Source organism: Mustela erminea, chromosome 19 (genome assembly GCF_009829155.1).
Source record: "Mustela erminea isolate mMusErm1 chromosome 19, mMusErm1.Pri, whole genome shotgun sequence".
Taxonomy (NCBI): domain Eukaryota; kingdom Metazoa; phylum Chordata; class Mammalia; order Carnivora; family Mustelidae; genus Mustela; species Mustela erminea.
The window spans coordinates 17649599-17674755 of NC_045632.1; the positions used below are offsets into that span (position 1 = coordinate 17649599).

Here is a 25157-nt window from a genome sequence, read left to right on the forward strand (position 1 = left end):
CTCTTTGGCTCCACAACTCTTCCATCCACCACGTGTGGCCTTGCATTCATGGCTGCATCCATCTCCTCCACAGTGGCATATGTGACAAACCCAAAGCCTCTGGAGTGCTTGGTGTTTGGATCTCTCATTACCACCCAGTCCGTCTTCCAGACTTATGTTCACCATTGCTCAAAATGCCTCCTCAGACTCTCATCGGTTGTTTCAAAGCTCAGACCTCTGAGGAAGAGCTTCCGCAGCTGTTCAGGCTCTTTGGGAGACTCTGACTTAGACATGACGGCGGTGGGAGGGGAGACTTGAACGATGCTTACTCGGCAGCATCCACAGGCAGAAAGCTACATTGAGTTCTTTTAATCGGGTTTTATCTTCTTTATTTGAATCGTGTTCTTTTGTTTTCTTCATTTTTCTTTTACCTTATTAGTTTCTGTGCATTAGATAAAACAGTTACCTCTCCCAGTTTTAAAGGAGAGGCCTCACTGAAGAGATGAAACTTACTGTTGAATCCTGCTTCAGCTCTCGGATCTTCCAAACCTTTTTGATTATTCATGTAGCGATTTTGTTGTTGTTCACTGTGGCTCCCAGTAGTTGTGTGTGCTGAACCTCTTCCAGTGTGTGATTTTCTTGTCAATCTGATGTATAGGAATTGCTCAGCTGGTTTCTGGATTCCTTCCACAGGTTATTGTTTCAGGAGCCTCCTGTTTTGTCATCACAGACTAGAGCCCCCGAACTCTCTTTTGACTGCCGCCTTTCTCTGTCTTCACATGGTCTATATTATATATATTATTTGCATTCTCAGAGCAGAGTGGCCTTTGGTGTCTCTTACTTCTTTTTTATGGACATTACCCTTTTGAATTATTTAACTTTAATTACCCCTTTAAGGCTTGGTCTCCAAATACAGTTATTTTGGTGTTAGGGCTTCAACATGTGAATTTTGGCAAAACAACTTAGTCCATAAAAATGTGAAAAGATATCCTCACTGATAAGGATAAAATGTTAATTAAAGTTAAAATTTTTACCTAGCAAAATTTTAGTATCAACTAGATTTGTCAAGGTGAGGGAAAATATTTTCATACATTACTGGTGTTCATATCAATTGATATATGCTTTCTGAAGGGCAGTTCAGTAATATGCGTCAACATTAAAATGAACCCTTAGGGGCACCTGGGTGGCTCAGTGGTCCTGGGATCCAGCCCCGCATCAGGCTGTGCTCAGCAGGGAGCCTGCTCCCCCCTCCCCCTGCCTGCCTCTCTGCCTACTTGTCATCTCTGTCTGTCAAATAAATAAAAATAAAAGAAAAAATGAACCCTTGATGAAAGCTTTTGAAATACAATTTACATAATATAGTTCATCCATTATAAATGTGTAACAATAGTTTTTTAAAAAATAACATTGGGGGCACCTGGGTGGCTCAGTGGGTTAAGCCTCTTCCTTCGCCTCAGGTCATGATCTCAGGGTCCTGGGATCGAGCCCCCATCGGGCTCTCTGCTCAGTGGGAGCCCTGCTTCCCTCTCAGTCTCTGCCTGCCTCTCTGCCTGCTTGTGATCTCCCTGTCAAATGAATAAAATCTTAAATAAAAATAAAAATAACAATGGAGCTTTATTTTGTTTTAAAGATTATTTATTGAGAGAGACAGAACATATAGTGGGAGAGGAAGATCAGAGGGAGAAACAGACTTCCCCCTGATGATCGGGGAGCCTGATGCAGGGCTTGATCCTGGGACTCCAGGATCATGACCTGAGTGAAAGGCAGATGATTGACTGAGACACACAAGCACACCATTTCAGTCATTTTTAGTAAATTTATTAGTTGTGTAACCATTACCATAATTGGATTTTAAAACATTTTTATTATCCTAAAAGATCGATGTACTGTTTACAGTTAGTCCTTGCTCACACTCTCACAGAGGCAGTACCTGAAGTGCATTGTATATGTGTAGATTTCCCTTTTCTAGAAATTTGATGTATATGAAAATGTATATTCTTCTTTTGCTTGGTTTCTTCAACTTAGCATAATGTTTTTGAGGTAAACCTATGTTGTATCACTGATCAGTAGTTCCATTTTATTCCTGAATTGTATTCCATTATATAGTTTTACCCCATGTTGTTTATCTATTCTCCGCTCAAGAAGTATTTGGGCTGTTTTCATTGTTGGGCTGTTTATGATTTTTTTAAAAAAGATTTTATATATTTATTTGACAGAGATCACAAGTAGGCAGAGAGGCAGGCAGAGCAGGAGGGGAAAGCAGGCTCCCCACTGAGCAGGGCACCCGATGCTGGGCTCCATCCCAGGACTCTGGGATCATGACCTGAGCTGAAGACAGAGGCTTTAACCCACTGAGCCACCCAGACACCCCAGCTTTTGCTAATATTTTAACTAAGTTATTTGCCTTCCTAATACTGAGTACTAAGTTATGAGAGTCTTCTACATGTTTGTTAGAAGTCCTTTATCAGATTTATAATTTGTAAATATTTTCTCCTAGTGTAAGTATTTTGGAATGTGTTTTCATTTTCTTTTCTTTTCTTTTTTTTTTTTTTTTTTTTAAAGATTTTATTTATTTATTTGACAGAGAGAAATCACAAGTAGATGGAGAGGCAGGCAGAGAGAGAGAGAGAGGGAAGCAGGCTCCCTGACGAGCAGAGAGCCCGATGCGGGACTCGATCCCAGGACCCTGAGATCATGACCTGAGCCGAAGGCAGCGGCTTAACCCACTGAGCCACCCAGGCGCCCTCTTTTCTTTTTTTTAAAAGATATTTATTTATTTGACAGATAGAGATCACAAGTAGGCAGACAGGCAGGCAGAGAGAGAAAGAGAAGGAAGTAGGCTCCCCTCTGAGCAGAGAGCCCAGTGTGGGGCTCGATCTCAGGACCCTGAGATCATGACCAGAGTCAAAGGCAGAGGCTTAACCCACTGAGCCACCCAGGCGCCCTTGTGTTTTCATTTTCTTAAAAATGTCTTTTGCATAGCAAGGTTTTTGAATTATAATGAAGTACAGTTTATGAATTTTTTTCATTTAATGTTTGTTTTTGATGTCAAACTAAGAAATTTTTGCTCAATCCCAACTCACAAAGATTTTGTCCTGTGTTTCTTTAGAAGATTTCTATTGTTTTGGCTCTTATACTTTTGTAGTGATCCATTTTATTTAAGTTTTATTGCATATCATATTAGACATGGATCTTAGTTCTTTTTATTTTTGTATGTGGATGTGTAAATGTATGTATGAGTACGATTTTTTGAAAAGACTAGACTTTCCCCATTGAGTTACATTGGCATCTTTGTGAAGAATCAGTTTACCAGGGCACCTGGGTGGCTCAGTGGGTTAAGCCTCTGCCTTCGTCTCAGGTCGTGATCTCAGGATCCTGGGATGGAGCCCCACATCAGGCTCTCTGCTCAGCTTGGAGTCTGTTTCCCCCTCTTTCTCTGCCCACTGCTCTGCCTACTTTTGACCTCTCTCTCTCTGTATCAAATAAATAAATAAAATCTTTAAAAAAAAAGATTTTTTTTAAGATTTTTTTCTTTTTTTTAAAAGATTTTATTTATTTATTTGACAGAGAGAAAGATCACAGGTAGGCAGAGAGGCAGGCAGAGGCGGGTGGGGAAGCAGGCTCCCTGCTGAGCAGAGAGCCCAATGCGGGGCTCAATCCCAGGACGCTGAGATCATGACCTGAGCCAAAAGCAGAGGCTTAACCCACTGAGCCACCCAGGCACCCCAAATAAATAAAATCTTTTAAAAAATCAGTTTACCATAAATACAAGGGTTTCTTTTTCAACTTTCTATTTCATTGAGATATATGGCAGTCCTTATGCCAATACCAGACTATCTGAATTACTGTAGTTTATAAATTTTGAAATCTTGTAGTGTAGGTTCTCCATTATCTTTCAAAAGTGTTTGGATATAGGTTCTTTATATTTCCCCATAAAATTCAGGATTCTTTTGTCATTTTTTTACAAGAAAGCCTGCTGGGATTTTACTAGGAATTTTTGTTGAATCCGTAGATCAATTTGGGTCGAAATGCCTTCTTAACTATTGAGTCTACTATCCCTCCACTTATTTGGATCCTTATTTTCTCTCAGCATCCTTTTTTGGCTTTTCTTGTACAGTCTTATACTATTTTTTTAAAAAATTTTATTTATTTGAGAGAGAGTATGGGGGGGGAAGGGTCAGAAGGAGAAGTAGACTCCCCACTGAGCGGGGAGCCTGATGTGGTGCTCTATCCCAGGACCCTGAGATCATGATCTGAAGGCAGATGCTCAACTTACTGAGCCACCCAGATCCCCAGGTCTATGTTGTTAAATTTATTTCTAGGTGTATTGTTTTTCATTCTGTTGTAAATCAAAGTGTTTTATTAGTGTTTTCATTTTCATAGTCTGCATATAGTATGTAGAAATAACATTGATTTTTGTGTATTAGCTTTGTATCAGTGACCTTCCCAAACCTGCTTATCAATTTTATAATATTTAGCTGTATAATATTTTGTAAGTCGCTTTGTATTTTCTGCATCCAATTGTCAGACTTTTTCTTAAAAGATCAAATAGTGATGATTTCAAGACTGTGGCCATGTGGTATCCTTTGCAAGTACAGTTGACCCTTGAACAAAATGATTTAACCTTCATGGGTACACTTATATCCCCCCCCCCCAATAAATACAGTACAGTACTGTAAATGTATTTTCTCTTATGATTTTCTCAATAACATTTCTTCTCTAGCCTACTTTATTGTAAGAATACCATACATTTTATATATATATATATATATATATATATATATATATATATATATATATAACCAAACGTGATAATCAATTGCATCTTATCAGTAAGTCTTCTGGTCAACAGTAGGTTATTAGTATTAGTTTGGATAGAGTCCTTAGTTACACACAGCTGTTCGACTGTGCAAGAGTCAGCACAGTTGTTCAACTCTGTTGTTCAACTCTGACATGAAAGCATTATTCAGCAATACTACATAAATGAATGGGCAGGGCTGTGAATCAGTACTTTATTTCCAAATTTACGTACTCTGTATTTTGTAGGTAAACCGCAGGCTGTAGTTCTCTAATCCCTTTTTTATATACATAGTTATGTCATTTACAAATAAACACCATTTGTGTGTGTGTTTCAGTTTATAATCCTTTCATATCTTGTTGTCTTTTAACATTGGATAGAATATACTGTAGAAGATAAATGAATAGTGTAGAATCAGTAATCTTTGTATTACTCCTTATCTTATGGATAAAGAATTCAACATTTCACTGTTAAGAATAATGTTAACTGTAGAATCTTTTGTAAATGCTCTTTATCACGATAAGGAAGTTCTCTTCAAATCTCCCATTGTTGAATATTTTTTAAAAATCTCAAATGTTTAAGTGCTTTTTAATCATTTATGATAAAACATCATCATGAGATTTTTGTCCTTTATTCTTTTAATAAGGAATATTATATTAATTGGCCTTTAGCTGTAAACCAATCTTGCATTCTTGGGATAAATCCCTTTGGTCATGTTTTATAATCTTTTTTGTTAGTTGCTAAATATGGTTTGCAGTTTTTTTTTTTTAAGTAAACTCTATCCCAACCTGGGGCTTGCACCAATGACACCAAGATCAAGTGACATGCTTCACTAACTGAGCCAGCAGGTGCCCCTGATTTGCTTCTTTTTTTTTTTTCTTTTTCTTTAGTGACCTCTGTGCCCAACATGGGGCTAGAACTCACTCATGACCCTGAGATCAAAAGTTGCATGCTGTACTGACTGAGCCAGCCAGGGTCTCCTGGTTTGCACCGTTTTTTTTGTTTGTTTGTTTAAAGATTTGTACCTCTATGTTCATGGGTATTTTGGTCTCTAACTTTTATGGTGACTTTTTCTAGTTTTAATACTGGGGCAATACTGGCTTCATTGAATGAATTGAGAAATATTCCCTCCTTTATTTTCTGAAGGAGATTGTGAAGAATTGGTATTATTAAAACAAACAAACAAACAAACATATCACAAAGAAGCCATGTAGCCCTAGGCTTTTCTTTGGGGGAATTTTTTAGACTCTGTTTCTAAGACTATGCCCATTTTCATCATGGCTTCACGTGAAATTAAAATTTTTTCTTTTATGCGTCTGGATTTTGAATAACATTGAAAACTTTCCTTTTCATCCAGCAGCACACCAGTCAGTTCCCAAACATTTCCATTGCTCCTCCATCCACTCACCACTCTCTCCAGTGACTCTTTTGTTTCTCCCCACCAAGCAATGTAAGTCTGCTGAGTACATCTTCTGAAAAATCAAGGAAACATGATCCCCGCAACCAAGGAATACAATTTTCCAGAATCTGACTCTAAAGAAATGGAGATCTGTGTTTGCCCTGATGGAGAATTCAAAATACGTGCAAGGAGGAAACTGCAAGAAAATACAGATAGAATGCAATGAAATTAATAAAATGATATGCAAACAAAATGACACTTACTTCAGAGAGTTAGAAATAAGAAAAGAACCAAAGAGAAATACTGGAACTTAAGAATACAATTAAGTGGGCGCCTGGGTGGCTCAGTGGGTTAAGCCACTGCCTTCGGCTCAGGTCATGATCTCAGGGTCCTGGGATCGAGTCCCGCATCGGGCTCTCTGCTCAGCAGGGAGCCTGCTTTCCCCCCTCTCTCTCTCTGCCTGCCTCTATGCCTACTTGTGATCTCGCTCTGTCAAATAAATAAAATCTTTAAAAAAAAAAAGAATACAATTAAGTAATAAAATGAAATACAGAGATCAGCAGTAGACTTGACCAACCAAAGGAGATAAACTGTAAACTCGACAAGAGGTCATTTCAAACCATTTAGTTAAAAGAAGAACAAAGAAAGAAATTAAAATGGTTAAGAAAGCCTATATGAATTAAGGGAGACCATTAAGAAAAGCAATTTATATATTCTGTGGACTCCTGGAAGGAGAAGAGATGGAGAAAGGGACAGAAAGCTTATTTAGAGAAATAATGACTGAGAGCTACCCAAATCTGAGGAACAATTTGGACAGTCAAGTTTAGGAAGCTCATAGGTCCCTAGATTTAACCCAAGGAGATCTTCTCCAAGATGCATTATAGTAAAACAGTCTAATAACAAAGACAAAGAAAATTTTAAAGCAGGAAGACAAAAAAAAAAAAAAAAAGGTCCTCATCTAGAAGGAAACATACGTGAGGCTATCAGTGGATTTAACCTTGTAGGCCAGGAAAGAGTGGGTGTATATATTCTAATGGTGAAAGAAATAAGCTGCCAATAAGAATATGTTATCTAGCCATTGCTTTAGAAATGGATGAGAAGAGACTTTCCCAGATGAACAGCTGAGGGAGTTTACCACTTCACCCGCCTTACAAGCAATTCTAGAAAGAGTTACTCAAACTTAAATAAAATGGCACTAATTAATAATATGAAAAAATATGAAAATGTAAAACACATTAGTATAGGTACATATATACTCAAATTCCATTATTTGAATATTGTAATATGGTGCTGTTATAACCATTTGTTTTTAGTATAACTGTTAAAGGACAAAAGTATTAAAAAATAACCATGGCTACAATCATTTGTTAATGGATACACATTAAAAAATGTAAACGGAGACCTGAAAAATGAAATGTGTGTGCTCAGTTTTGCAGCACATATACTTTAAAATTGGCATGATTCAGGGGTGCCTGGGTGGCTCAGACGGTTAAGCATCTGCCTTCGGCTCGGGTCATGATCCTGGGATCCTGGGATCGAGCCCCGCATCGGGCTCCCTGCTCGGTGGGGGGCCTGCTTCTCCCTCTCCCTCTCCTGATGCGTGTGTTCCCTCTCTCACTGTCTCTCTCTCTGTCATATAAATAAATAAAACCTTTTAAAAAAATTGGTATGATTCAGAGAAGATTATCATGGTCCCTGCACAAAGAATGACACGAAAAATGAAAGGTGTGTACGGGGATAAAAGAGTAGAGTTTATATGCATTCTAAATTGATTTATCAGTGTAAAAGAGACTATTATATCTGTAAGTTGGTTTATGTATGCCTCGTGGTAACCAAACAGCAAAACCAATAGTAGATACAGAAAAGATAAAGAAAAGGGAGTCAAAGCATAGTACCACAGAAAATCATCAATTCACAAAGGAAGACTGCCAAAAAGGAAGAAAGGAACAAGGGTACTATAAACAGCCAGAAAACAATAAAATGTCAATAATAAGACCTTATCTATAAATAATTACTTTAAATATAAGTGGATTAAATTCTCAAATTGAAGGCATAGTGTTGTTGCAAGATTGTAAGAATAAGACCTAATTGTATCCTGCTTATGAGAGACTCATCTCAGTATTAAGGACATATATAGGATAAAAGTGCAGTCAAATGCTCTACCACTGAGCTATACCCCCTATATAGGATAAAAGTGAAGGAATGGAAGAAGATGTTCCATGCAAGTGAAAACCAAAATATAGGGTAACTGTACTTATATTAGAAAAAATACACTTTAAAGTGGAAAGCTTTAACAAGAGAGGGTCAGTCCATCAATTGACATCAACTGAAGGTCAGTTCAGCAAGGCATAGTAATTGTAAATATACATGCAACATTGGAGCTTCTCAGTATATTAAAAAAATAGCAGATATGAAAGGAGAAATAGATGGAAATACAGTAATAGTAATGGACTTCATTACCTCTTTTTCAACATGCATAGATCATCCAGATAGAAAATCAGCAAGGAAACACTGAACTTGAACTACCCTTTAGAAGAACTGGACCCCCTTCTTTCAGTTTCCCCTATAATTAGTATCTTGTATAGGTGTATGATACTTTTGTTATAATTGATGAGGCAACATTGATATATTAGTTGAGCCCCATAATTTACATTTGGAATCACTCTTAGTGTTGTTTAGTTGTATGCATTTAAAAAATGCATAATGTCATGTGTCAGACAGCATCATGTTACTCCGATAGAAGATCACACAGAATAGTTTTATTGCCCTAAATATCCCCTGTGCTCCAACTGTTCATCTCTCCCTCCTATTCCAGGGCATCCATTGATAATTTCGTTGTCTTTACAGTTTTGTTTTTACACAGTGTCATGTAGTTGGAACCATATAGTATGTAGTCTCTTCAGAGTGGCTTTATAAAAAATTGTCCCAGGATTTGTTTTAATCAGCTGTGGTAAGACACAACCACAGAGATGACTGTCAGGAAAGTTGTTGTTTTTATACTTAGAGGAGGTACAGTGTGCAACATAGGCTTACATGGGGAAGCACCTGCCTCTGTTTTGAGGTAGAACAAGGGGAAAAAAATGGACAAGAGACATCACTGTGATTTCTGCAGAAAGGAATGGGTGGGTTAGGGTAAGCAGGCTTAGATTTGATTAGTTTGAACAATCTCAGAAGGCTTTATGGCAAAGTGTTGTCCCTAGTTGCTAGTGTATGTGATTAGGGCAATGGAATAGTGGCCCTGAGTATGAGCCCAGTAAAGGAGGTTCAAGTTTGTACTCTGGTTGGTTGGTTTGCATGTGAAAGGCATACTTCCAGGTAAATTTTTAAATTTTTGATCTGTAAGGAATTGGTTGCCCTAGGAGACACAGGTAGCCACAGAGACACACACTCTCCAGAGTCTGTAAATCTCCTGGTATAAAAGAATCAGAAATTGAGAAAATAAAAAGGCACTTATTTCATTCACTACACAGTATGCATTTAAGCTTCCTCCATGTGTATTTGTGGCTTAGTAGCTTAATTTTTTTAAAAATCACTGCACAGAAATCCACTGTATAGATGTATCACAGTTTATCTTCATCTTTTGAAGACCTTTGAAGGACCTCTTGGTTGCTTACAGTTAGAGAAAATTAAGAATACTGTGAACATGCAAGTGTGGATTTTTGTGGACATGAGTTTTCTACTTATTTGGGTAAATATATAGGAGAACGATTGCTAGTTCATATGGTAAGAGTAAGTTTAGCTTTGTGAAAAACTGCCAAATTCTCTTCCAAGGTGATTGATCCATTTATCATTCCTATCAGCAATGAATAAGTGTTCTTTTGCTAGAGGTCTTTGTCAGCATTTTGGATTTTTGCCATTTAGATAGGGGTATATTGGTAGTTCATTATTTTAATTTGCAGTTTCCTAATTGCTCTAAGATAGTGAGCATCTTTGCATAAGCTTATTTGCTATCTGTATATACTTTTAAAATATTTTATTTATTTATTTGATGGAGAAATAGAGAGCACAAGTAGGCAGAGTGGCAGGCTGAGAGAGAGGGAGAAGCAGGCTCCCTGCTGAGCAGGGAGCACCACTCGGGGCTCCATCCTAGGACCTTGGGATCAGGACCTGAGCAGAATGCAGCCACTTTAAGGTCTCAGCCACCCTGTGCTATCTGTATATCTTCCGTGAGCAGTCTGTTCAGATCTTTTCTGTTTTTCGATTGGATTGTTTGCTTTCTGTTAGGTTCTAAAGAGTTCTTTGTATGTTTTAGATTCAAGTCATTTATTGTACATGTATTTTCCAAATAATTTTCTCCTACCCTGTGGCTAGTCTTTTTATTCTCTTAAGAGTGTTTTTTGCGGGGCGCCTGGGTGGCTCAGTGGGTTAAGCCTCTGCCTTCTGCTCAGGTTGTGATCCCACTGTCCTGGGATCAAGCCCCACATCAGGCTTTCTGCTCGGCGGGGAGCTTGCTTCCTCCTCTCTCTCTCTGCCTGCCTCTCTGCCTGCTTGTGATCTCTCTTTCTGTCAAATAAATAAAATCTTTTTTTTTTTTAAAGTGTTTTTTGCACAGCAGAAATTTTTAATGACAACTGACTTAAGAGGATTATGCTTTTGGTTTCTTAAGAAATCATCCCCAAGAAATCATTCCCAAGCTACCTAGTTACCTAGATTTTCCTCTGTTTTATCTTCTAGAAGTCCTTTAGTTTTGCATTGTACATTTAGATTTGTAATGAATTTTGAGTTTCTTAAGAATTTTGAAGCCTGTCCCTAGCTTCATGTTTTTAATGTGGATATCCAGTTTTTCCATCTGCTTTTGTTGAATGACACCTTTCCTCATCGTATTGTATTTGTTCCTTTGTAAAAGATCAGTTGGCTCTATTTGTACGGATTTATTTCTGAGCACTCTGTTCTGTTTCATTGATCTGTCCGTTTTTTTGACAGTACATAGTCTTGATTACTTTATCCTTGTAGTAAAGCATGAAGTCAGTGTTAGGGCTCCAACTTCTTTATCTTCAGTATAGTGTGGACTTACTTTAGGTCATTTGCCTTTCCATATGAACTTCAGAATCAGTCAACATCTACATAATAACATGCTGAGATTTTGATATAGTAATGATTCTATAGCTCAAGTTTGGAATAACTGTCATCTTAACAATACTGAGTGTTCCTATCTATGAATATGGAATATTGCTTCATTTATTTAGTTCTTTGATTTTTTTCATCAGTTTTTTAGTTCTGTTACACAAATTTTTTTTAGATTTATTCCTTAGTACTTTTTTATGTGCTAAATGGTTATGTGTTTTTAATTTTAGTTTTATATATTCATTGCTTGTATGTAGAAAAGAACTTGACATTTGTATGTTAACCTTGTAGCCTGCAACCTTGGCTATAATCACTTATTAATTCCAGGAGTTCTTTGTGTTGATTCTTTTGGAGTTTTGCATTGTCAACCATGTTGTCTGCAAACAAAGATGGTTTTATTTCTTCCTTTTTAATCTGTCTTCCTTTTAGTTATTTTTCTTGACTTGTTCCATTAGCTAGGACTTCCAGCACAATATTGAAAATAGTGGTGAGAACGGATAGGTTTTGGTAGGCATTCTTATCAAATTGAGTAAGTTCCCTTCTATTCCTAGTTTGCTGTGCGATTTTTAATCATAAATGGTATTGATTTTTTTTAAAGAATACTTTTTCCACATCTATTGACATGATACTATGACTTTTCTTCCTTTAGCCTGTTGATGTGTAATGGATCACATTACTTGATTTCGCAGTGCTGAGATAGCTTTGCGTGTGTAGGAGAAATCTCAGTTGGTTGTGTTGTATAATTCTATACATTGTTACATTTGGTAATGTTTTGTTGAGGATGTTTGCTTTTATGTTCACGAGAGATACTACTATGTAATTTTTCTTTCTTATAATGTCTTTAGGTAATTTTGGTAGTAAGGTATTGTTAGCCTCATAAAATGAGTTAGGAACTCTTGTTCTATTTTCTGGAAGATATTGTAGAGTATTATTATTACTTCCTATTTAAATGGTGGGTAGAATTCACCAGATGAAACCATCTGTGTCTGATGCTTTCTGTTTTAGGTTGTTAGGGATTCAGTTTCTTTAACAGGTACAGACATAGGTTATCTTTCTTTTTGTGTGTGTTTTGCTAATTTTGACTTTTTAAAAAATATTTTATTTCTTTATTTGAGAGAGAGACAGTGAGAGAGAGTATGAGCGAGGAGAAGGTTAGAGAGAGAAGCAGACTCCCCGTGGAGCTGGGAGCCTGATGCGGGACTCGATCCCGGGACTCCAGGATCATGACCTGAGCTGAAAGCAGTCGCCCAACCAACTGAGCCACCCAGGCGCCCTAATTTTGACTTTTTAAGACTTTGTTTAATCTAAGTTATCTAATATGCTTTCATACAGTTCATAGCATTTTTTAAAAAAAGATTTTATTTGACAGACAGAGATCACAAGTAGGCAGAGAGGCAGGCAGAGAGAGAGGAGGAAGCCGGCTCCCTGCTGAGCAGAGAGCCTGACGTGGGTCTCAATCCCAGGACCCCGGGATCGTGGCCTGAGCCCCGAAGGCAGAGGCTTTAACCCACTGAGCCACCCAGGAGCCCCTTCATAGCATTTTTTTATAATACTTCTAATTTCTGTGATGTCAGTAGCCAGACACTTTTTCATTATGGATTTTAGTAGTTTTAACCTTTTCCTTTTTTATTTTCATGATCATTTCAGATAAACATTTCTAATTTTGTTGATCTTTTAAAGAAACATAGTTTTGTTTTATATATGTTCTCTATTTAGTTTTCCTATTCTCTCATTTATTTTTCACCTATTCTTTATTTCTTTAATTCCTTTTGTATCAAGTTTTTCTCCTTAGTTTCTTAAGGTACAAAGTAAGGTTATTCTTTTGAGATTTTTTTTTAAAGATTTTATTTATTTGACAGAGATCACAAGTAGGCAGAGAGGCAAGCAGAGAGAGAAAGAGGAGGAAGCAGGCTCCCTGCTAAGCAGAGAGCCCGATGCGGGACTCGATCCCAGAACCCTGAGATCATGACCTGAGCTGAAGGTAGAGGCTTAACCCACTGAGCCACCCAGGCGCCCCTCCTTTGAGATCTTTTAAAAATATTGGCAGTTACGGGTCTAAATATACCTTTTTGTAATGTTTTATATGTATCTCTTATGTTCACTTTCATTCATCTGAAAGTATTCTAATTTTCCTCATGATTTTTTCTTTGACATTTTAGTTAATTAAGACTGAGTTGTAGGGGCACCTAAGTGGCTCAGTCAGCTAAGCATCTGACTCTTGATTTTGGCCCAGGTCATGATCTCAGGTTGTGGGATCAAGCCCTGCTCTTGCTCCGCACTCGGTGGGGAATTTGCTTGGGAGTCCCACTCTCCCTCTGCACCTCCCCCAGTGCTCTCTCTCTAAAATAATTTTTTTTTAAGATTTTATTCATTTATTTGACACACAGAGATCACAAGTAGGCAGAGCAGCAGGCAGAGAGAAAGGGGGAAGCAGGCTCCCCGCTAAGCAGAGAGCCCAATGTGTAGCTTGATCCCAGGACCCTGAGATGATGATCTGAGCTGAAGGCAGAGGCCTAACCCTCTGAGCCACCCAGGTGCCCCAAAAATAAATAAATCTTCTTAAAAAGTAATTTGTATACGTTCCACATAGTTGTGATATTTGATTTTTTTCACATTTTTGTTATTGACTTCTAATTCATTACTAGAATATACTTTGTATGATTTTAATTTCTGTAAACTTATTGAGACATGGCCTAAGACATGTTCTAAGATGTATTCTATCCCGGAGAATGTGTTGTGTACTTGAGAAGAATGTGTATTTTGCTATTATAGATTAGCGTTTTTATTGAAGTCTTTGATCTGGGCGGTTTATAGTCTTGTTCATGTCTTCTGCTTTTTGTTTAACATCTTCCTAGTTCTTCTAGCCATTATTGAAAGTGGTTTGAATGTTCTTAGTACTATTAAATTGTCAGTTGTTACTTCATGTATTTTGCAACTATGTTTTTAGGTGCATTCTTTGTCACTGAAGCATTTTTATAATAGTAGCTTTAAAATACTTGTAAGATAATTCTAACATGTTTGTACATCTTGTTAGTGTTTTTTGGTGGTCTTTTCTCATTTAAGTTGAATATTCCTCATTCTTGCTAGGATGAGTAAGTTTTGATTGTACTCTGGTAATTTGGTCTTATGACATTCTAGTTTCTAGGTAGATGTTACTTGGTGAGCTGGAATTTAGTCATGGCTCTATACACACACGCAGTTTGTGGAGGCCACCGCTTGGTGGAAGGGGAAAAGGCCTTTGTTCCTGCTGCGTTAAGAGCGGTAGTGTCTGATTATACTCTGCCTCTTCAGGTGCCTGTCAACTAGTCGAAGGTGGAACACCAGCTAATAAATGCCAGGTCACAATGATAGTCAAGGCCCTAATCACACTCACACCTTCCCAGTGCACCTGTCCACCAGGAGAAGATGAGGTGGGTTTTATTTCTGGGCTGTGATGTCAGTGTTCCACTCACATCTTTGTAGGGTCCACATTATTGATGTGCCAGGATTGGCAGTCGGGTTTCTGCTCATACAGCAACTCAATGTACCCATTGTTGGGGAGAAGGGACATTGCGTCTTTATTCCTGGGCTGGGATGATAGCGCTGACAGATAACTTACTGGCAAGGGAGTGGTGCTCCTGGTTGGTGTGCAGGACGGTGTGGGAGACAGGGAGCATTTCTCTTTGTACCATTCAGATAACACAGAGTTGGCATCGTCAAAAGGGCTTTTTGTTCTGGAGGCCACAACCTTTTCAACCCTTGTCTGAGGAAAACAGGCATATCATGGATGTTTTTTGTTTTCTTGTTATTAGGGCGTGATTTGGTTTTTTTGGTAATTATTTACATCTGGTGACCTTACCAATTTGCAGTGTTCTCTGGTAATCAGGTCTGAAGCCAAAAAACAAAAACAAAACCCAACTCTCCTCCAAGGAAGTTACCACTGGGCTGGGTTGTTCCTTGAGTCCCAAAGTCCATAACCAGTTTGCCCCCAGTTCTGTTTCAGATTCTTCTTACGTTTGTTTCATGTACTTATCCTCATGGGCTTTGTCTAGTAAGTAGGGAGGAATGGGGCAAAATATGTTGACTCCATCTTCAGAATGTTTTGGGCTATCTTTACTCTTTTGCACATAGGATTTTTGGGGTTTTTTTCCTCCTGATGTTAAGATTCTTCTGTTATGGCGGCACCTGGGTGACTCAGTCATTGTGTCTGCCTTTGGCTCAGGTCATGATCCTGGGGTCCTGGGATCGAGCCTCACAGGGAGCCCGCTTCTCCCTCTCTTACTCCCCCATCTTGTCTGTCAAATATACATAAAATCTTTAAAAGAAAAAAAAAGATTCTTGTTATTACTGATTTTAATCCGTTTGGTTGTGATTGCTTTATTGTGATTTGCTTGGATGAGTTGAACTTCCTGGGTGTGTGGGTTTATAGTTTTCAACAAATTTGGAAAATTTCTTTAAATTTCTTTTTTGGTCCTGCTCATTCTATTTGCTCTCTTCCAGAGACCTCGATTACAATAAAGAGGTTGACTGCAATTATTCCATAGTTTTGTTACCCAATTTACTTAAGTCTGATTTTCTGTTTCAACTTGTAGTTTTTTTTTTTTTAAAGATTTTATTTATTTATTTGACAGAGAGAGATCACAAGTAGACAGAGAGGCAGGCAGAGAGAGAGAGAGAAGCAGGCTCCCTGCTGAGCAGAGAGCCCGATGTGGGACTCGATCCCAGGACCCTGAGATCATGACCTGAGCCGAAGGCAGCGGCTTAACCCACTGAGCCACCCAGGCGCCCCTCAACTTGTAGTTTTTGATGCTGTGTTCTCAAGCTTACTATTCTTTCGTAGTGTCTACTCTATCTCGACTGTATTTTTCAATCTTAGATATTTTTTAACCTCTAGAATTTTGTTTAGGCCTTTTTAATATTGTCCACTTCTTAACATAATTTCTTCCTTGTTGGGCATGTGAAATAGACGGTTGTAGTGACAGTATCTATTGCCAAATATAAAATCTAGCAAATCAAATATAAAATCATTTTGTCATTTCTGCAGATAAACTCTTCCCCCCCGCACCCCTGCCACACCCAGACTCTAGCAGAGCCCAGCTGTCGAGCGAGCAAGGTTTGGTATAAACCTCAGATGGCGAAGCATCCCCCCACCCCCATGTTATGTATTGTACCTCAATAGCTAATGCTTTAAATGGCCACTTTGGTTTGCATCTGTAAATGAAGGCCTTGGATGTGGTTTAATTGTTTGTCCTTAAAAGAAATAAAACTTTTCTGCTGAGTTTAAAAAAAAAAAATTCTATTGATTTTTCTTATTGTACTCATGTATTCCTGCAATGTTACACTCCTGTTTTGTTTTCTACCAGTCATACATCATAAAATTTGCTGTTCTTGGTATTTTTATGGTTCTAGAAATATACTGAAGCTTTGTTCTGCAATATAACTGTGTTACCTGGTAACAGTTTTTTCCTATTTAAGATTGTCTTTAAACTTTATTAGGTGGGACCAGAGAGCCTTCAGTACTAACTTGCTTCTCTATTGAGGCAATAACTTTTCAAGTAATCTAAACAGTACCCTTTATATCATGAAATTTATTGCGCTGGATGACGGGGACACAAACTATTCCTGGCTGTGTGAGCTCCCAAGGGTTACCTGTGCTTTTTCTAAGCATTTCTTTTGCTGGCTTCAGGTGGTTACCTCCATGCACTGATCAAGACTTGCTCTAGTAGTCAGGCCTGCAAACTGGCTTTCTGTGCCTCCCTGGACTCTCATCTACATCTTGGCATCACGATGCTCCCCCTGTATTCCTCCTTCCTATGCTGAGATGTGGAATTGTCTACTAGGAAGTAAGTAGAGTAAAAAATATAGATATCACCTTAGTTTACACTTGGTTAGGTGTTTCTGCTGTCCATTGTTCAGTATCTGAAAACAGTTGCTGCTTGTATTTTATCTGTGTTACTTTGGGCAGAAAGGTAAATCCAGTCTATTCTCCCATTTTGACTGCAAACAGTATTTTTTTTTAAAGTTCTGTTCTTAAAGAAAAATTGTCAGGAACACAAAAATTCCATACATTCTTCTCCAAGTTTGCATAATATTAACATATTACATTACTATAATATAGTGATCAAAATGAGGACATTAACATTGGCATAGTGCTGTCAATTAAATACTGGCTTTTTTTTTTAAAGATTTATTTCATTTTATTTTAAAGATCTTATTTATTTGACAGAGACAGTGACAGTGGAAACACCACCAGTGTGAGTGGGAGAGGGAGAAGCAGGCTTCCCACTGAGGAGGGAACCCAATGCGGCACTCCATCCCAGGACCCTGGGATCATGACCTGGGCCTAAAGTCAGACACTTAATGACTGAGCCACCCAGGTGACCCCAAGATTTTATTTATTTTAAAGATAGAGAGTGGGGGGGAAGAACGGAGGGAGAGGGACGGACAGACTCTGTGCTAAGCACAGAATCCAAAGCGAGGTTCAGCTCCATGACAGAGATTATGACCTGAACCGAAATCAAGAGTTGGGCGCTTAACTGACTGAGCCATCCAGGCGGTCCTAAAGTACCAGCTTTATTTGAATTTCACCAAACCGTCTCCACTAATGTCCCAAAGATCAAATCCAAATTCCTGCATTGTATTTAGGTGTCAAATATCCTCAGTCTCTTCCAGGCTTTTGGGAGTTTTTCATTCTACCCTTGCCACTTATGACCTTGAAAGGTCATGGATTTCTGAAGTACTGGGTAAGTTATTATATAGAAAATTCTTCATTTTCAGTTTTTCAGTTTATCTGAAGTTTCCTCATGATTACATTATGGTTATGCTTTTTTTTTTTTTAAGATTTTATTTATTTAAGAGAGAGAAAGAGAGAGAGCACGAGAGGCGGGGAGGGTCAGAGGGAGAAGCAGACTCCTTGCTAGGCAGGGAGCCTGATGTGGGACTTGATCCCAGGACTCCAGGATAATGACCTGAGCTGAAGACAGTCGCTTAACCAACTGAGCCATGCAGGCCCCCCCCTTTTTTTAACTAATTAAAAAATTGTATTTACTGGGGCACCTGGGTGGCTTAGTGGGTTAAGGCCTCTGCCTTTGGCTTGGGTCATAATCCCAAGGTCCTGGGATCGAACCCCACATCGGGCTCTCTGCTCAGCGGGGAGCCTGCTTCCTTTCCTCTCTCTCTGCCTGCCTCTCTGCCTACCTGTGATCTCTGTCAAATAAATAAATAAAATCTTAAAAAAAAATCGTATTTACTTAGAAGCATTCAGAATGTCAACAAAACAGCTGCAACTTTTTTTTTTTAATTAAAGTAGTGTTCAGTTAACAGAACAATAATTATTTTGTAGAAGCTGCATCAGAGACAACTGAAGACGAAAAACTACCATCCCCGTATATAACTAATTTGTTATTAACAAATAGTGCACCAACAAGAACCTGCTTTAAGTTTCCATGCCAATTTACAACCCCCATACTGTACCAGGCAAGGTTAGTGGCTATTAAAAACACCGCCAGGACAGGGCTATCTAAAGACACATTTGGTGGTGTGTTAACTATGTAAAAAAAAGACACCCTACAGTTTAAAAACAAATCTTACACAGCCTATGTTAAAATTTTTTTTTAAAGACTGAGTTGTATGCAGGTGGGTTAAATGCTTTATAGACCAAAAAACTGCTAGAGCCGCCTTACTCATCATCATCATCATCTTCATTTGCCCCCTCCTCCTCCTCATCTTCCTTCTTTTTCTTGCTCTTTTCAGCCTGGACAACTCCCTTCTTTGCCGCATCAGACTTTCCTTTAGCTCGGTATGCAGCGATGTCCTTTTCATGTTTTTCCTTCAGCTTAGCAGCCTTCTTGTCATAAGGCCGCTCGTTCTCTGCAGCAGCGTCATTCCACATCTCTCCCAGTTTCTTTGCAGCATCACCACCGGATAGGCCGGGATGTTCTCCTTTCATCTGGGGGCGGTCCTCAGAACAAAACAAGAAAAAGGCCGATGGAGGCCTCTTGGGTGCACTGGGATCCTTGAACTTCTTGTTTCATTTCTCTTTCATAACAGGCCTTGTCCGCCTTTGCCATCTCTTCAAATTTTCCTTTCTCTTCCACCTTTCTGAGGGCTTCTTAGAAAACTTTGAGAAGCTGACTGCAGCATCTGGGTGCTTCTTTTTGTGCTCCTCTTGGCAAGCTGGCATAAAGAATGCATATGATGATGTTTTGCCTCTTAGGATCTCCTTTGCCCATGTTTACTTTCCTCAGGGAGGCACAGAGTCACCCAGTGCCTGTCTGGCTCTCACTTGCTCCAGCGGGTCTTTTTTTTTTTCTTTCTTTCTTAAGTCAGACTACTCCTCCCACGGTAAGCCCTTCTTAGTGCCTCACTCTGGGTAGTATATACGCCCATGTCTTACTACTGGTGATCATTTCAAAAAGGTGGTTATATGGAATGTTCTCCTTGTAATATATCCCATATATATATATATTCCAATATATATATTTGGGATAGATACTTTGATGTAATTCTAATGGCTTCTCTTTGAACTTTTGCCTTTATATTTTAGTATCCATCAACGAATTTTGTATGTAATTATTACTATTATTACAGTGTTTTCCTATCTTCCTCATTCCTTTTATATCTGTTAATTAGAATTCTTCACCACTAAGCGGAAAAAGGATTCCATTATTGGAAGCTAATTTCAGGGTTCACTGCAACAAAAAACAAGATAGTGGGTGGAACATTCTCTTGTATTTGGGGGGAAAAAACCAAAACCTTGTATGTAGACTAGGGAGAATGTGGAAAGGATAAAGTACCACATGAAAATGGAAAGGAATGAAGTTTTAACAATTTGAGCACCGAGAGAAGTAGCAAAAAAAAAAGTTAATAGCAATAATTACATTATGGTTTATTGAATCAGCACTCTGTGAAATGACAGGGGTTCTTAACAAAGTCCAAAGAAAAATGTTAATGTAATGTGACCAAAATATAGCTGTAATTACAAATAAGACATAATAAGGATATCTTGTATTTATCGAATTTTCATTTACTTATTTAATAATTTCAAAAAGTAAGTGCCAAGATACATGGTTATTGTTTCAATTTTTAAGTATGTGTATATATATATATATATATATATAATATATATATATAATATAATATAATATATATATGTAATTTGTTCAGGTCAGCGAAAAGGAAAATTATAAAATACACAAAAGCGTGTAAGGCAAGGAGTTCTAAAGTATTAACAATAAGAGAGAAAGAAATCAGCATTGATGGTAACTCAGAATAACCAAATAAAATGGGATCAAAGAGCAAATCAGCAGTGTGATCACATTATATAGCCCAGTAAACAGGATTGTAATAAAATAGAGTTGAACTGGTGCCTGGGTGGCTCAGTCCGTTAAGCATCTACCCTTAGCTCAGGTCATGATCCTAGGGTCCTTGGATTGAGTCCCACATTGGGCTCCCTGCTCCATGGTGGAGCCTGCTTCCCCTTTGCCTCTCTCTGTCTCTCATGGGTAAATTTTTTTTTAAATCATTTAATAGTTCAACTCTTTTTTTTAAAAGACATTAAATAGCATATATCCTAATAAAAAGATTAACAACAGAGACTTATTATTTTGTAGCATGATACATCTACCAAATGTGTGTGTATGTATGTGTATAAACACATACTTTATGTATACATGTATATGTGTGTGTGTACATATGTGTATCTATGTGTGTGTATACATCTATATCTATGTATACATATAGTTTAAATATTTTATTTACTTGAGAATGAATGGGTAAGCAAGAGAGAAAGCACTGGGAAGAAGGAGAAGCAGATTCCCCACTGAGCAAGGAGCCCAATCCCAGGACCCTGAGATCATGACTTGAGCCAAAGGCACATAGATGCTTAACTAACTGAGCCATCCAGGCACCCCTAAGTGTATATTTTTAAAAATTGATAATTTAAATAAAATACTAATTAGGAATATTTAAAGCAAAACAATTCAATATATCCAGTAAGAATGTTGCTGGGTCATGCAAAAATTCTGGGGAAGACCAGTTTGAAAAACTAAAATCCCCTAATGGTGACATAACTGTATCTAACAATAGGTAAATTTTCTTAAAAAACATCAGATAACCAGTGGCTCATAATTAACATTAATTGCATAACCAGGTCAACTCTCCTGACTAAAGAAAGAGATGATGGACAATTAAGAATTGCAATTTTAGGGGCACCTGGGTGGCTCAGTGGGTTGAGCCGCTGCCTTCGGCTCGGGTCGTGATCTCAGGGTCCTGGGATCGAGTCCCGCATCGGGCTCTCTGCTCAGCAGGGAGCCTGCTTCCCTCTCTCTCTCTCTCTGCCTGCCTCTCTGTCTACTGTGATCTCTCTCTGCCAAATAAATGAATGAAGTCTTTAAAAAAAAAAAGAATTGCAATTTTATCTCTGTTCACTAATTTTTTTCTTTTGTTTTTCCTTTCCTTTCTAAAATCGAAGTTCTATTGATTGTTAAGTTGCCAAAACCCAGCAAGCCAACACTAACAGGGAACAAAAAGTATAAATATACAAAACCCAATTGAAGCCATGGTAATAATAGAGTTTTAGACCCTCCAAATGTAAGTTTAACTAAGTTTATAATCATTACAATAGTTGTAGATTTTCTCCTCCTTTATAAATCTTAAGAGACAGATACAAATGTCTTAGTAAATTTTACAAAAGATTTATAAGTGCCCCTTTCCTTTGGATGCCTTTTGGTACTGCCTAGAGGTCAAAAGGCTCTTTAAAGGAATTGTGTTGTGGTTGGTAGTTAGCCAGCTAAGTCTGTCACGTCAAAACAGAATTTTTTTTTTTTAAGATTTTATTTATCTACCTAACGGAGAGAGAAAGATCACAAGTAGGCAGAGAGGCAGGCAGAGAGAGAGGGGGAAGCAGGCTCCCCACTGAGCAGAGAGCCCGATGCTGAGCTTGATCCCAGGACCCCGGGATCATGACCTGAGGTGAAGGCAGAGGCTTAATCCACTGAGCCACCCAGGCGCCCCCCAAACAGAAATTTTAAAAGAAATCAATCACTTGATGGCAATGGAAAGAAAATTACTTATCTAACATTAAAAACAATAGAAAATTAAAAACAAATCTACAAAAATATCAGGGAGGGCCATAAGACTTTAAAACCACATACATAGGGGCACCTAGGTGGCTCAGTGGGTTAAGACTCTACCTTCAGCTCGGGTCATGATCTCAGGGTCCTAGGACTGAGCCCCGCATTGGGCTCTCTTCTCAGCGGGGAGCCGGCTTCCCCCTCTCTACCTGCCTCTCTGCCTGTCAAATAAATAAAGTCTTTTTAAAAAACCACATACATAGTATGTGACTAGAAGTTTTAACTCTGGAGGAAGAAAAGTACATCATGTGTAACAAAAAGTTAGAATGCAAAAGATTTATTTGAATAATATTACAAATTAATAAGCCAAAAACAACAGACAAAAGAACGAAAACACAAACATGTAACTATAAACAAAACATGTCTGGAAAAGAAATTCATGTGAAATTGACTCTAATTAATAGGTGTGGAAAATGTTTCACTAATTATCAGAAATGAATAGGGACCATCCTATCTAAATAGATATTCAGAATGTTAACCAATATAAAAAGGAGAAATGAAAACAAATATTTGGCAATCTAACAAAAAAAGCATACATCACCTGTCACTGAGTAATTCTGCTAAACAGAGTGGCCAGGAAGTCTGGAAACAATAAGAGCAACATAATCCCCTTGATTACTTCTTATTACAATGCATGGACTTCCCTAGTAAAACTCAGAAGCAAAGGCTTTTGTACATGTCTTTCATTCAAAAGACGAAACACGTGTACAACTTTTTTTTTTTATGTCAAGTAAGGTGCTTACCCACACTAAAGGCACTCCCGCATTCCTTACATTCATAGGGTTTCTTACCAGTATGAATTCTCTGATGTTTTGTAAAGGAGGAACTGTGTCTAAAGGCCTTCCCACAGGCCTTGCATTCATAAGGTTTCTCTCCAGTATGAATTCTCTGATGCTCAGTAAGGGCTGAACTATGTCTGAAAGCCTTCCCACACACCTTACATTCGTAAGGTTTTTCACCACTGTGAATCCTCTGATGTTGTATAAGTGCTGAAGTAAGTCTAAAGAACTTCCCACACTCTTTACATTCATAAGGTTTCTGACCACTGTGAATTCTCTGATGTCGAGTAAGTTCACTGCCTACTCCAAAAGCTTTCCCACATTCCTTGCATTTATAGGGTTTCTCACCAGTATGAATTCTCTGATGTCTAGTCAGCGATGAACTGTTTCTAAAGACCTTTCCACATGCCTTGCATTCATAGGGTTTCTTTCCGGTATGAATTCTCTGATGTCGAGCAAGTTCTCTACAGACTCCAAAGGTCTTCCCACATTCTTTACATGCATAAGGCTTCTCACCTGTATGAATTCTCTGATGTTCAATAAGCTGTGAACTAATTCTGAAGACTTTCTCACATTGTATACATTTGTATGGTTTCTCACCAGTATGAATTCTCTGATGTTCAGTTAGCTGTGAATGGAACCTAAAGTCCTTGCCACATTCCATACATTTGTAAGGTTTCTCATCAGTATGGATTTTCTGGTGTCGAGTAAGTTGTGTATGAACTCTAAAGGATTTACCACAGAAAGTGCATTCATAGGGTTTCTCAGCATCATGAATTACTTGAAGTGGAGGTATTTCTTCAACTCTTCTAATGGTCCTTTCATATTTCTTACATTTATAGCACTTCTGATCATCATGCATTTTCTGTATACTAAGGTCTTCATAAAAACTAAATGCATTCTCAGATTCCATATATTTACAAGGTTTCACACCACTATGTATTTTCAGTTGTAGGGTATGTGGGTCATCGCCAAAGGTCTTCCAATATGCATTATATTGATATGTTTTCTCACCAATGTGTATTCTCTCATACTCACCAAAATTTAAGTCACAGCTAAGGACCTTCCCATATTCCTTATATGCGTGGGGGTTTTTGCTATTATGAGTTGTCTGATGTGATATAACAGACTTGTAATCGGGCACTTTTTCAGAGTTGATTTTCATTTGACTGAAATATCCCACTTCAGATCTTTGTACTTCACACTTGCCTTTGCTTTGCTGGTCATTTCTGAAAATGGAGCTCTCAAGACCAGTGAATTTACTTTCTGCTACTTTGCACTGAGACCCACTGTTTTCAGTGATGTCCTTTCTAGTAGACGAACACTTCTTGTCATAGTTGGAATCCAAATCTGAAAGACAGGGGAAAAGAAACACAATTTTTGTTTTTGTGTGCCATAAAAATTAAACATTTATGCAATGCAGAGGAGAAAAACTGTGAATACGAACAATACAAGTGATACAAACAAGTGAGTGATTAAAATACCTCAATTAAGTTTTAAGAAAATCAGAGAATAATGAAAGCATAATGTAAAATTGTGACATTTGTGATAAGGGAAACAGATAAAGTCAGTGGGTCTGACATTTAGGTGTTGATCATCACTTAGTAAGCTTGTTGAGAGTGCTAATGTTTGGGAACCAATCTAGGTAAACTGATCAACATCTAAAGATGTAGAACGAGTCAGTATCATGTACAGATATAGCTAATGCAGATCAGAATTTGATAATCTATACAAACTAGCAATTTTTTTTTTTAAAGTAGGCTCCAAGCCCAACGTGGAGCCCAGTGAGGACCTGAATGCATGACCCTGTGATCAAGAGCTGAACTGAGATCAAGTGTTGGACACTTACCTGACTGAGCCACCCAGGCACCCCAGGTATGGTTTTTGTTTTTGTTTTTGTTTTTTAACAGTAGAATCCAAATACTTTACTGTGGAAACAAGGTGCTTATAAGACCTCATCTTAATCCATAATCCCCTTTCACCTAATCTTTTTTGATCTCTTTTTTTTTTTAATTTTTCATTTTTAT

General features: G+C 38.1%; 1 protein-coding gene and 2 pseudogenes across 6 annotated transcripts in view; 1 reads left to right on the forward strand and 2 right to left on the reverse strand.

The window, feature by feature from the left end:
* The window catches only part of ZNF260 (zinc finger protein 260), a 138184-nt gene that overhangs the window by 38554 nt on the left and 74473 nt on the right, over positions 1-25157 (reverse strand). For 5 of the 6 annotated variants that reach the window (XM_032325671.1, XM_032325665.1, XM_032325666.1 and 2 more), the window contains one exon: positions 22613-24480. In XM_032325671.1, the coding sequence (XP_032181562.1) occupies positions 23078-24480 (1403 nt within the window). In that variant the 3' untranslated portion in view covers positions 22613-23077. Of the gene's footprint in view, positions 1-15772; positions 15781-22612; positions 24481-25157 lie in introns of those variants that run through there. The other variant, XM_032325674.1, reaches the window with a different exon arrangement.
* LOC116580361 lies at positions 7822-7918 on the forward strand (annotated as a pseudogene).
* On the reverse strand, positions 18391-20322 carry LOC116579822 (annotated as a pseudogene).